Source organism: Chelonia mydas, chromosome 4, assembly GCF_015237465.2.
Source record: "Chelonia mydas isolate rCheMyd1 chromosome 4, rCheMyd1.pri.v2, whole genome shotgun sequence".
Classification (NCBI taxonomy): Eukaryota; Metazoa; Chordata; order Testudines; family Cheloniidae; genus Chelonia; species Chelonia mydas.
The window spans coordinates 24,109,765-24,124,057 of NC_057852.1; the positions used below are offsets into that span (position 1 = coordinate 24,109,765).

General features: G+C 41.8%; 1 protein-coding gene across 1 annotated transcript in view; it reads left to right on the forward strand.

Moving 5' to 3' along the window:
- Positions 1-874: 874 nt before the first annotated feature.
- Positions 875-14,293, forward strand: part of GRID2 (glutamate ionotropic receptor delta type subunit 2) — a 1,000,276-nt gene continuing 986,857 nt past the window's right edge. Inside the window, exon 1 of the mRNA XM_037896872.2 lies at positions 875-2,191. Within this exon, the coding sequence (XP_037752800.1) occupies positions 2,104-2,191 (88 nt within the window). The 5' untranslated portion in view covers positions 875-2,103. The remainder of the gene's footprint in view (positions 2,192-14,293) is intronic.

Below are 14,293 nucleotides of genomic sequence, written 5' to 3' on the forward strand. Positions count from 1 at the left end.
TTGCTTGCATATTTTAAATGATCTCACTCCTTAGCAGATGCACTAACGCTTTGATTTTTTTGTCAAGAACTTATTTTTATTTCCTGTGCTAAATCCTTGATTACTTTCTATAAGTAAGCCTATAGGGGTGCAGGGAAGGTGAGCTCATAATTTAAAGTAGTAACTATTCTCTATTAGAGAACTGAACAGGTCACACATGGAGTAAATTTGGTGATCTTCAGCTAGCTTCTGCCAAAAATATCAATCTGTTATAAAAGTCTCTCTCTGCTAAGGAGAGGTCTAGAAATGACACAGAAGGGGTGTTCATAGAGCAATGCTGTACGTGGGAGTGAAGCTTACACACACGTTCCTCATTGTGTACTATAAATTGCTTATGCTGAACATAAAATTTATCCTCTTGGATCAGAACAATTCTCCATCTAGTCCACAGGAGCCAATAAGCACGATTCAGAGGAAAGTGCAAGAAACCCTGAAGTGGGCTTGTGGGGAATAATATGCCCACAGGAGAAGTTTTAATCTCTCTGTGCCATTGTTTTCCAACAGTGAAATGGGGATAATATACATACTGACCTCAAAGGGTGGATGAGGATTAAACAGTTAAGAATTTTACAATGCTTTGAGAATGAAAAGTGCTATGTAAGTGCAAGTTTCCCATGGCTTTTACATTGGCCCTGCTGTGGGGGGAGGGCAGTTCACTTTTAAAGTAATTGTGAGTATTCAATCAAAATTGTAGATAATTAAAATAATATAAATAGCTTTCTAGGTCTTTTTTTATTATTATTATTCCTCTGCGACCAGGTGACCCTGATTTTCTTTCTTTCTTTCCCCTCCCTCCCCTTCAAGCAATGTCCCTGACTCAGTTGTCAAAGACTGGAAAAGCAGGCGTGTCCATCTAGCTCTGAACTTGATACCTGCGGTGGAGTTACAAGGTTAAACAAATGGGGTGGATTTTTTTTTTCTTTTAAAGGCTGAACATTGCACTTCACAAAAGGTCTTTCCCCCTCCCCTGGTGCATTTTTAGGCTGCATGCGCTCCTGCCTGTCTTCTACTCGGTCCCGGCTGAAGATTTCAAGGAAGATGAGAGCTCTATTTTGCTTCTCCCTTGTATTGCAGATAGGGGGAGGAGGTGGTTATTAGAGGGGAGCCCCCCCCCCCTCGCTTTTTCTCCCTCTCTCTAGCTGATAACACTATTTCTCGCTCGTTCTCCTCCTCCCAGGTGATCCATTTCTAGGCAACGTGCTGGCTGGTGCTGGAGCTGCCAGCTCTCTCTGCATCCCAGCAGCAAAGCGAGCTCTAAAGCATCCTGCGGACCATCAGCGGCTTCCCTCTGCTTTGCTCCAGGCACTGCTTCTCTGTCTCCTGCCCTGTCCAACCACTACCTTGCGCGACAGACACAGCACGCTGGGCTTGATTTGCAGATTTCTCCACCAGTTGTGGGAAGCAATTTTTAAGCAGGGGGTGGGGGAAAATCTCTGCATTACTATCTGCATTACCTTGAAGTTCACTTTGTTTTTTGGCCTGGGGGGGCTTTTCCTGCAGGAATCTGGCTTCTAGAACCGGGATTTCCTCTTTACTTGATTCCCCGCTCCTCCTCCTCCTCCTTCCTCACTGAAGGCGAGTTATTTGCTGCGGGCTCCCGGGGTTTGGGGCTGCCGGGCCAAGAGGGTTTTTTGTGTGTGTGTGTATGTGTGTGCGCGCGCGGTGTGTGTGTGTGTGGTGGGTTGGAAGTTGTTGTGCAGGAGCCGGGACTGAGCGGATCCCTGGACCCTGCGGAAGGATGGAGATGGTCTGACGAAGAGAGGCGACTGCTGCCCAGAGAAGCAACCGGGCTGGATGGATTCGCTGCCCGAACTAACAGCAGCTGTGGTCGTGATGCCCAGAAGCCCCCCGAAGTAACGCGGGGCTCTCGCAAAGGAGAGGGGCGCCCCAAACCCTGGGCTCTCCCCCCTCAGCAGCTGTACACAGGCAATCGGGATTTAAACACTGTTCCGGCATCTCCAACTCTTGGGCTTGCTGCGCTGTCCTTCGTTATCCTCCTTGTAAAAAGAGATCTGCTGCTCTTTCTTTAAAGACAACAACAAAAACCTTAAGCCCCAGGAGGACATGGAAGTTTTCTCTCTCATTTTGGTTGTGGCCGTCTGTTGGACTCGAACCTGGGAACCGGCGACTGCAGATTCAATCATACATATAGGTAAGGGGGCTGCTGCATTTGCCGGTTACTTTTTTCGAGCTCTCCTTTGCAACCTTCTCTCTCCCATTCTTGCTGTCTTTGCAGTCTCTCGTCCTTCTTGCCATCTTCTTTCCTTCTCTCCTTTTTTACCCTCCCTGTCATTGCTTCCCATAAAGATCTTTGCTCTTCTTCTCCCCCCCTACCCCCCACCCTTTTTGTTTGTTTGTTTCTTTACAGTTGCTCTTTATAAATGGTTCTTGATGGATGATGTGTGTGTTTAAACCTTGAGTTTCGTATCTAGTGGCTTGGAGGGGAGGTTTTCGCGGGGGGGGGGTGGAGGAAAGGAGGGTAGCGGGAGAGTTCACACCCCCACCTTGTATTTGCCCTTAGCACGGATCCCCCCCCCCCCACACTCCTTTCCCCGCGACTCACTAATTTGCCCTATCTGGGAACCCCAAAGTATCCCCCCGATGGAGTCTAATAACCCCAGCCACCCCCGCGGCTCCTCGGCGGAACAGGTGGTTTGGCAACGTGAGCTGCTGGGTTTCGCAAAGCAGCTCGCTCTCTCAGTGTGTGCGCAAAGGGAAGAGGTTCCGTTGAGCCCCACCGCTCACCCTTGCTTCCCTCCAGTGTGAGCGGCGCCGCTGCTAGCCCGGCTGCAGGAGGCGCAGCAGCAGCTGCAAGCCGGGGCCGCCGAAGCCCTCTCCGGGAAGGATTCGGAGCCAGCTCCTGTACAGACGGGGACGCGGGGTCCAGACGCACCTCCCTCTGCTCCGTCTCCGATCCTGGGGGGGGGGCGGGGGGGTGCGTGGCGGGGCGTAATTCTAACTCTCCCCCCCCCCCCCCAGGCCCGGCCCGGCCCGGTTTTCACGGAGAGGGCAGCCGAGGCGGGTCGGGCGCGTTCCCTCGGCCAGCGCTGTGGCGGAGTTATGGGGGGGGGGGGGGGGGGGGGTTAAGGGTGCTGCTGCTGCCCTGGAAGGGGTTAAGGAGCTGCTTGTGGCCCCACCTATTGGCAGCATGATGGCCACACGGGGAGTCCGAGAGCTGGAGGGAGGAAGGCGCTGTGTGTGTGTGTGATTATTATTCACAGCGCTGTCCGCAGCAAGCTCAAGCTGTAACCCACATTTCTCTCCAGAGAGAGGGGCATAGGGGACGAGAGACAGCTGGGTCCCCCTCCATGTGACAGCCCGGCCTGCCAGGGAACAGCCTCCCAGCCTCTCCTCTGCGCGCACGCCCCTGAGGCGTAGGTGCCTGTGGTTAAAGGGCATTGTATCCTCCCCGCCAGGGGACAGCTCGCACTCCCCGGCCTTCCCCGGGGGGCAGGATGTTTGGCTGGAGGGAAGATCTCTCACCCGCCTATCGCTGAGTGATCTGCAAGCCAAACAGGCAGGCGGAACAAGAGCATACAAATGTGGATGCCTGCCTGCAAGGCGGGCAATAAAATAAGAAGCCCTGCTGGGGTCGGGGGCGGGAGCTTGTTCTCAGGTGTGTGCCGTGCGGGAGCCTCGGTGCCCTTTCACGGGTATGGAAATACAGCTAGTGCTCTGCCTCTGATCCCTTCTTGGCTTCCAGTGCCAGGCCCCTTAGATCCAGGGCGCTCGTCCGCTCTCTGAGGTTGCCTTTGTAAACATGCCTGTCTGTGCAGCAGTGTGTATAGCAGTGAAAATTAAGATCCGAATTTAGCATTCCATCCTTGCACTTACCGCTTGAAAAGCGACACAGCGTTGGGGCAGCTGTCCAACCCTTCATTTAAGATCGCCAGGCGCCCAGCGGCTATCAATTCCCAGGGGCACAGAACTTTACAGGGGTCAAGCCTAATAGCTAGCCTTGACTGGAACCTCCAGTATTCTACCGAGGCAGAGCAATATGCCCTCCTTTTAAAGAGAGAATGGCTTGTTAATTTCTTTGCAAGTTATAAACTGTTAGTCCCTGAGCCTAGTGCTTTTGTTTTTAGGGGCTTATCACTCACTGAGAACATCTTAGGGTTTGCGGTGACATCTTTACCGTGTAACAATCATCTAGCTGATGAGGGAAAAGTGAATGCACTCTATCCAGTCTTTTTTGTTAAATGATAAGTTGCATGTACTGTAGCTGTTTGGTATAGTACCCAAAGAGAGAATATCTCCTTTCTTCTCTCTGCACCGGTAATTGTTTTCTATTTGTTATCGTTTAAACTTATTTATTTTATCTGGCATATACAACACAAGTATTTACTGCTTCCCTCTTTCTTTAAAATGCCATTGGTTGGTAGATGCATCAACACAGTAAATCCCCTGGGTGGAGGGGGCGGGGGAACCAAAGTGGTTGCTTCTCACACAATTAATTTGACTCGAAAGACAATTAGTACATTTGACAAGGGGATTAGCTCTTTTTATAGACTGTTTTATGTTGCCATGATACTGGCAAATTTATAATGGTTACACATAGCTCTAAATCGTTTATAATTTAAAATTGAAAATAAATGACCTGTAATTACCAATACTTTAATGTCTAATAGGTCATCAACTAAAACAGGCAATCCTGTAGAACTCAGAGGTGAAAACCATAGTAATACCCAAAATGACCCTTAAATTTTCTGTGCTAGGTTTTGTGAAACCCTAATTTGATTTTTTCCATGTATAGGTAATATTAAGTTACATATAATGTATTTAAGCAAGAATAATGAAAAGCCATTGTCAATTTGAGATGGCATGTGTTTTAGTCTTAATATTTTAAATAACAATAAAGGATGGGGGAGAGAATCAATCAACAAATTATTCTAATACTTGTGGATGGGATTTTCAAAGCCAAAGAAGAGAAGGAAATGTTTACATTCTGGAGTAAAAATAACACAGAGATGTAATACAGATGCCCTCAGACAATGAGCAGAATAAGCTACTTTCATAATTCTACAATGTTAACGTGTTCAAGTGGAAAATATTTCTAATATAGAGAGCCCATGTACAGGGGAGGTTGGGGGAGGAGGGTGAATCTTGAAAAGAAATAGAACTAAAACACTAACCCTTTGCACATGTATTAGTTTATGATTGTATAGACTCCTCATTATAGTGCGCTAATAGCCTCACTTGACTGCATGTTGAGTATTTGATATATTTACCATAAAAGGTTGTATTTCTGAATGTGTAACTATCCTCTCAGACAGCTCAGCAGACTACCACAACACAAATGGGTACCTAGAATTAGCAAGCTGTGATTAATAAATTGGGGGTGGTGTGGGGAGTTTTTTGCATTATGGAATACGGATTCATTTTTCTCTTCCAAACTAACACCCTTTTTAATTATTCTAGTTGTATTGTACGATTATTTTCAGGGAAAAATCACTCTAGTTTCCAAAATATGTTCCTCTGAATATTGATAGGGCTGTCCATAGTTAATGTTTCTGCTGGCTAAGTATTATAAAGAGGAGTTGGCAGTTCAGAAAGACTGCATTAAGCATGCTTGTGAAAATGTTGAAATGGATCACCTCTCCTGAAATTATCCTTACCCCTACATAAAAAAGAGGGGGATATGACATGTCAAAATTATGCAGTTCTGTGTTATGTTGCTTCTCTGAGCCTATGCATTGATTGAGTAATTTCATCAGACTCACATTACTTGATTGCTTAGAAGTTCCTAATGATCTGTATGCTGTAGGAAGAACTCGAAAGCCGTGAGCAGAATGGCGATGATACTGTGTTTTATGAGGCTATTCAAAAAGTGGCTCTGATTTATGTAGCTCGAAAGCTCCAAAGTCTTTGAGATTAGCCACGCTGCCTGCTATTTTCTTCATACATCAGTCGTCCCACACTCTTTACTCCCTAAATACAACAGGAGTTTAGAACGGTGCCTTTAATTAAGCAGGGATTAGGTGGCATTTCTAGTCTTCTGCAAGACTTGTGTACGGTTCATATCTTCTGCCAAGCGTCTTATATTTTGTAATAAGTGCTCACTCCTTTATCTTGGTGTATGTGCACAGTAATATCTCTGTATATACATGTGTTTATATAATGTATAAATACACAAACACATGCCTGAATCAGATGAAGCAAAGCCCTCTAGGTCAGGTAGCAAATAAAATCTTTATTGTACAAGAGCGCAGGTGTAAAATGTCATTACAATCACTTTAAAGAATAGTGCAGTGCAACTATAGCACTACGTTAACCAGTAAGATTGAAGTATGCAAATGAACTCAAGGTTACTATATTATTGTATCTCTCTCAATAATACCAATAATATCCAATAGCATGCTGCTCCTAACTTTTTCCATATCAAGTGGAAAGTTCAAAACACTAATTTGTGTCTTGCATTTTTTTTTTTAAATAACAGAATTTTATAAAAACAATAATGCACCAAAGCTTTTAGACTGCAAGCTCTTTGCAGCAGGGACAGTCATGTGTTATATGTTAGTCAAGTGCACAGTGGGGTCCCAACCTTGTTGAGGCATGTAGACACGAATGCAATATAAATTTTTAACAATAGAGGGACAACTTGTATATTCAGTGGAGGCATGTTTTTTCTGTTAAGATCTTATGACATCCTTCAAATACCCCCCTCAAACCCTCCTCCTTACCCCCCCAAAAAAAATTATGTGGGAAAAGTGAAAAAACTAGTATGGAAGTTTACACAGCCGCATCTCAGGATTTGCTTAATAAAAAGTCTGTGTGGTAGCACCACAAGGAACTTGTATACTATGGAGATCTGTGCCAGTATAAGAATCTGATCAGCCCCCTTGATGGGTGTGCCTTTAGCTCTGTAAGTAAAGTTTTGTGTAAATCTCCTTAGTATAGAACTTGTTTTATATACTTCATAATAAGCTTAGACATTTCTCACTGATACAGTATATCAACATAAGCCCTAGCATTTTGCATACAAACCTTTACTTTTTATTGCTTTCTATGCCTATGTTTCTGCACCTATGTAGTAACAGTTAAATAGATACCGTGACTGATCTTGTGATTAATACAGCCCTTGATAATGATGTATTGTACATTAATAACTCATTAATATTGTAGTCCCAAAAGTATTTCATATTTGTGAAAATGTTTTCTATGGTACAGGAAATAAACAAGCACCTGATGATATGAAAAAACGAGTATTTCAGTAGATCAAAAAAGTCTTCCGTTTTCTGTTCTACATTCACTATAATTTGCCAGGGTAGCTCTTTTTAACAATGCTATGAAGTCATGAAGTACATAGCATAGCATTTGTTTAGCAGCTAGTATGTTTTAATAATATCTGTGAATCTCCTAAATATATTGTACACTACATATTTAATGTCTTTATATGCATTATAGTTGAAATTCTCTTCCAAGAGCTTAGCACTGTTGCGCCCTTTTGGGTCCCTATAATGTATTTCTAATGCTAATTACACTATTCCTAAAAGGGAAAAACTTCTGTGGTATAGATTATGGCTTGTTGTTGTCGTCTTCTAAGGACATATTTGCCATTAGGTGTCACTGCTTTCTGAAGTGTTTCTTTCCAGTAACGTAGGGCCTGATCCAAAGCCTACTGAAATCACAGGAGTCTGTACTTTGACTCCAGTAGGCTTTGGATCAGGCCCATAGCTGATGGAGTATGATTTACTCAAAAGACTTAAGTGACTGCTTTTAGTGTCTTAGTGGCTGCTTAAATTGCTTCAGGGTTTTCATACTGTATACAGCTAAACAAACAAGCATCCTATTTCAAATGCCTTTTTAACAAATGTCTAACATGTCAATTGTTGATACTATGTATGCGTGCTTTCAAATGACTAGTTATAGATGTAGAGTCTTTATTCTCATAGTACTATCTCTGAAAATACCGTGTGTGTGTGGGGGGGGGGGGACGGGAGGAGAGGGGAGGGGGAAAGCTCTTATGACTGAGACTGTTCTTGTGTAAATATACCAACTAAGTTTCCTTTAACTTAATGAACAAAGGTTCTCTTCCCCTCCCTCACCTCATAAAGCATGTGGTATTGGCAAGAGGTGACTTTTTTTAAGCTATTAGTTTACTCCCCAGAAAAAGGATTGAATTTACATTATCTGCTGTGACAGCTTATAGAATTTATTGGGAAGCTTTTAAAAATGTGTTTACTAGTTAGTCTTTTCTGGCTGTTTGTACTGTTGATCATTGTGTTCAGTTGTTTCACCTTATTGTAGCAAATTAATTTTTTTTTTAACAGTGGCATTGACAAAATAATATGTTTTAAGACAGACAAAATTTACCTTGCTATGGGTTATAATGGTTTCTGGTTTTATGATAAAATTTGCCAAAACACAACTTACCCTAAAATATTAAATACGAAAAGACCAGAAATGTTATATTTTCGGTGTTGCAAATTGAGGGCAGAGGCAATGTCTGAAACATTCCCGATGGAGTTTGGGCTATAGACTTGTTGTGTTAAATGGAAACAATTTTTTTTTATTGGTAAAACCAGTCTAAAACCAGAAAATTAATTTACATCATGCTAATAAGAGCTACAGATTAACTAGTATTGATATATGGAAAGTGTTAATATGCCAAATGCCATCAGGCCATGTAATGCAAGAGTTCAATAAAGTTAGTTACCTTGTGCCCTTGAAAACGTAGGATGTCATTTTTTTTTTAAACCCGTTGAAGTTTTGGACAGTAGAAGAAGCTGATGGTCATCTGAGCTAGTGAAACTGGCAGGATGCTTCCAAAGTCCACATGCACTTCAAGGAATATCCTCCTATCGGATTCTTGCATGTTGACATCCTGATCTCCCTATTGTGTTGCATCTTGGTCCTCAAGCTATCTCCACCCCCCATATAAAGTCCATCAACAGCTAGGAAAGCAATCCTTTGCAGGCCACGGTTACTAAAAAATGGCTCTTGATAGTCTTCGCTAACGCTGCATATGACTTGGCTGCTAACGTAGAGTGGTTCAAGCTGTTACTGACCAGTGTTGCAGAAAGCACGGCAGGGACCAGGTGGAACGTGGAAAGTTTAGCAAGTCATTTCTGACAAGCGTTGAAACAATTACATTATGCTAGCGGCCATGCCATTGTCAACACCAGCTGAGGTAGGACTGAAGTAATCCATGAATTATGAGAATTGTTGACCAGTTTTCAGCACCCTAGAGTAGATTAACCTAGAGGGTGCAGATAAAGAAATAGTTATCTCCCATCCTGCCTGTTACTGTAAAGGGGAAATGATTTTTAATCTGACAAGGGAGAGGGTGATAACTTAAATGAAGAGAGAGAGAGGAAATGGCCTCTGTTCTCATCCCCTGTTTTTCAGCTGTCAAAATGCTCCCTTGCATACATATCACCAAAACTCTACCCTGTGATATTCTCTCAGTATGTCTCAGTTTTTACTTAATACATCTGGTTACTCTAGACTAGTAGTTGTGGAGGAGGAGAAAGAGAAAGGGGGAGATTGGCATGGTTCAGAAAAGACCACAATTAGTAATAGTGCCTATGACTTGGACAGTTATTACTTTTCTATTTAAATGCCAGATGACCCAGAATAGCATTTTAGGCTGATAATGACATGGAGAAGCATTCAGGTGATGAATATGAATTCTGGTAAGAGGTGGGACTCAGAACTGTGGCAATGTTGTGTCATTTTGTGATGCTGAAACGGGGGGAAGTGGTGGTGGTTGTTTTTGAGCCTTCAACTTGCTTTGGAACAGAAGTTGGCATGATGTAGAAAGTACAGTGTGAATTGTAGGAGGAGTGGTGAGCATTGAAAAAAGATAACACTTCCTCAGTATAAGCAAAGATAACCTAGTAACTACAGTGCGTATGTATAGTATTAAAACTATACCAAAGTCTTGCTGTATAAAAGTAAATACTGTCATTTTAGGCAATTGTAAACTGATTGCAATAAGATTTGCAGGAGAAAGTTTAGCTTTTAAGTCGCTTTCATTGCACACAATAGTTTTGGAATGACAGGGAAATATGGTGGAAGAAGATGAAATACAGAAGTTTCCTGAAAGTTTATTCTAGATTTATCCGACAAGGCATGCTCAAGAGGAAATTGAAAAGGAAGATGAGTGAAAAATGAAGGGAGGAGAAGAAATAAGATATCAAAGTTAAAAGCCCCCAGTACGCTGCACGTTTCCCTTCATACAGGAATTCTGCGGCACTTGCGTTAAGTGGAATAGATCTAAATCAGAGGGGGAAACTTGCAAAGGCACAGAATTTTAAATTAAGAATTGTATGTATATTTTAACCTATTAGATAACACTCTGTGCAAAAATGCTAATTATTCCTAATTGTTGTATTTGCGTTTACCAATGAATAAAATATCATGCATCTTATAAAATATGCAGTGAAAATCATTAGATAATTCCTCTTGGACTCTTTCATGCAGATTTAAAGAATTCAAACTTTTTTTTTATTCATTACTTTTAAATCGTTAACTGTTTTTAATAAGTTAGATTGCTCAGGCTAATAATACTCAATGTACCAAATAATAATTGGTGGTTTTGCAGAATCTCTTTTTTCCTGCTACCCTGTGCACCCCCCACCAAATCTTCCATGCAGACTCAAATGGAGGTAAAGATTTCATTGTCATGTCTTTTTTTTTAATTGGTTCAGGTTAATCTGCACCATGATGCTGTGAACAGTAATATTTTTCACTTTGCTTTGATGGGAAGCAGCACATTGCTATGGATAGAGAACTGGATAGGGAGTTAGTAGACCTCAGTCCTAGTCCTGTAATCTCTGTGCATCAGTTTACTGTATTAAATGAGGGTAATGCTTACCCACTTTTGTTCAGTGCTTTGAGATGAAAAGTGCTAGAGAAGTCATGTCTTATTTTATTATTTTTAAGTTAAGCTATAGAGGACATGGCCTATCTTTCCCATAGGTAGAGATGTGTGCAATACGGAATAAAATACCTTTGAAGTCCAATTTACTTGATGCCCTCCATATACATTCTTCTGTCTGCCTACATGCTTGGTGCCTATTGGTGGTGCTGATGTGTTTAAAAAAAAAATAAAATAAAACCAGTGAAGTCAATTAGGAGCTCAAGTCCCATTGACATTCAACTGGGCGTAGGCTCCTAAGTCACTTAGGTGTATTTGAAAATATCAGCCACTTTACTTACATGTACTGAGAGATGCCAGTTTCATTACACTTGCATTCTAACCCAGACTAGACCATGGGCTGCCTGGATAAATGTTGAAAGTGTTATTGTTTGTTGCAGAAAGTCTTGCCTCTAACTTATAGCTTGGGTGTCACATTACTGCCTGAGTCTCATCGTACCTGTTGATGTCTGACAAAACAAGAACAATAAAGTGATGGAAGGTATATAATGTGAGAATTCTTAAGGCTGACAAGGACAAGCTGTACCATTGCTGGTGCCCGGCAAACCCAATAAGGACACAGATGTCAAAATGTAACACTCTATAGCACCTGATCCAAAGCCCATTGAGGTCAATGGGGAGATGTTAATTGAATTCCATGGGCTTTGCATCAGGCCTGTAGTGAGCACCATTAAAAATTGACATTTACTGCACCATAGTATTTATCTGTTATGCAGTATTGACAGCATTCCATATACTTGGAATAAGAAATGCTGCCAATCTCCGTAAACCTAAGCTCTGCAGGGAAAGGACCTCCCTCTCCTTCCCTGCCACCCTCTCTTTTCGAATGAAGTCTTTTTGTTCATTCTTATTAAAACAAAATTGTTGACAGTACACTTTATTTTACAAAGTTTTAAAGGAGAGAGTGGCAAATACAAAAGTTGATAGATGTCCTCTTCTAATGGTGCCCACAGGTCTGTGAAGTGTATAAGGTGAATGTGAGATTTGGTGAGATAAGGAAGATTCCTGGTCTCACATAAACATGGTTCATTTGCTTTAAGAAGTGTGGTAGCACCAGAAAGTTCATTATTTAATATATTCCCCCGCCCCGGCCCATTCCTAGCGGGTGAAGGGGGGTGGGATATGTCCAGGTTGTGGAATACAGTGCATTTCAATGTTAAGTCACTTACCAGAACCCAGCTTCTGTCTTCTAATGGCTGTTGATTGGTCTTAATCAGCTTCCTAGAAGACAAGTGTCCATATCACTCCCACAAAAATTGGCATTGATTGGCACCTTTGCCTTGATAGGAAGATATGAATAGGGATGGAGATTAAATTACACTTCATGTAACATGCTCCAAACTAGGTTTACATTAGGATGTGCACTGGCATGGGGCACTGTGGGGAATCTTGCAATGCCACTTCCCCTCTTTCTTTTCTTTTTTTTTCCTTCCCTCTGATAAGACTTCTTTCTCCAGAGCTGTCAGTACTGAAAAAAACTATCCTCATTGCTAACATCAATTTAAATACATTCAAAAAGCAAAATGCTGTTGAGGATATTTTGATCTCTTCTAAGGCTGTAAAATTTTCTAGACAGTAGAATCATGAGAAGCAATGTCTGCATATCAGTCCCTGCAATGTAGTCTTGGGGCTTCTCATGTTTCGTCCAGCTAGTCAGATGACCTGCCTCCAGCAAAAGTTTGTATCTGATGACTTAGGAAAATGGTGACCCCATAATGTAACTTCATAGTTGTGTGGTGTGTTTGGAGGTTCTCAAGTACTCTCGACTAGATTTTGATCCGGAGATTGTGAACAGGATAAGAATTTGACCACAAGGCCACCTCCCATGCATAACAACCATGTGGCATACCAGAAGCAGAACAACCATGTGGCAACCACAGCAATTGCTTCCATGGAAATGGATATTACATACTTTACTGGAGTTGAGCTGCTTGAAATAAGGAGAAGGCACCCCATGTAATTAGCCAACTCTCTATATGTGATCCATAGTCTACAGTTGGAGATGTTCTGAAAATTCCTTCTTGATCACTGCAGGCGTGATCAGTCTATGCCTCAAAATTTGAGGCTGAATGTAGCATGTAACTAGATGTGTGTCCAAACTGGCTCTCTACATTTGAAACCTCTCTGCCACCAAACTTGAGAAATCTTTGAATTTGAACTGAGATCCAAACTTTGACTCAGACTTCCATTCCACTAATAACTTTTTTTAATCTAGCACGTGTGGCTGGAAACTTTGTCCATACTTAATCCTTTTTGGAGTCTCAGTGAACTCTTTTTGGCCCTGTGATTGCTTGTGGCCATAGATTCATTATGCAGCATATAACCAACCTGGGGGAAAGTATTTCTTTTTCTCCACCCTTTCCATAGATGCACTTACTCCTCTATGCTTGGCATAAGTACCCCTCTCTGTAGCCTATAGGATGGATTAGATTAAGAAATAAGCAGAAGTTAGGTTTGGGGCCTAAATTGCCTATCTGTAAAGGTGTATGGGAAATTATAGTTGCTAAGGGGAGAAATTTAGAGACAGCAAGATGGGAAATTCAAAATTAGCAAGGACACGACTCAGGGTTATGTTGCTGCTACATTTTGGATATAACTGGTTCAAGCAAGGTTTTTAATAAGTGTTTTGAGAATTCTGGAACCTTTTATTAAAACGCTATCTATATTGATAGTATGGGAAGGACGTTGATGCAAATGTTAAGTTAAACAATATGTAACTTAAAGAGCCTATAAAGGAGTAGTATTGCTGAATTGCAGGAGAGCTCATATTAACATCAAAAGGCTCCAGTTAGGTTCGAGGATCATAAAGCTGTACTTACTGTCAGTGGACTGATCACCCATCCAAACAATATTTCACCTTTTAAGTGTAAGTATAATTGTAGTATTATCTAAGTTGTGGTTGCATGCTTGTTTGCATAACTCATTTTTCTTTTAAATAAAGTTTGGTTTTACCATTCAAAGTCTCATCGAGTGATCCTCTATTAAACTTTCTGTACCTGATGTAGAGGCTTGAACCTGAAAACTAAGTTGGATTTATTGCACCCTTATCTTAAACAACTTAGTATTAATCGGGAACATTTCAACATAAAGATCTCACATGGAAATGTGTAAAGAGGAAGGGGAACCCTGAGGCTAGAATTAATTGGCTGTTTGAGTCAAATGAAGAGTACAACAGTTTTAGGAAAAGAGGTTTATATTCTCCTATCCAAAATATGAAGGGAAAGAAACTCAATTCACAGGAATGACCTGCTGGGAGCATTTTGTACCAGTATCTTGAAATAAAGAATAAAATATTAAAAATGTCCATACATACGGCTTTGAACTTCATAAAATTCCCTCCCACCCCTTTACTTCGCCTAATTTGACCTTTGG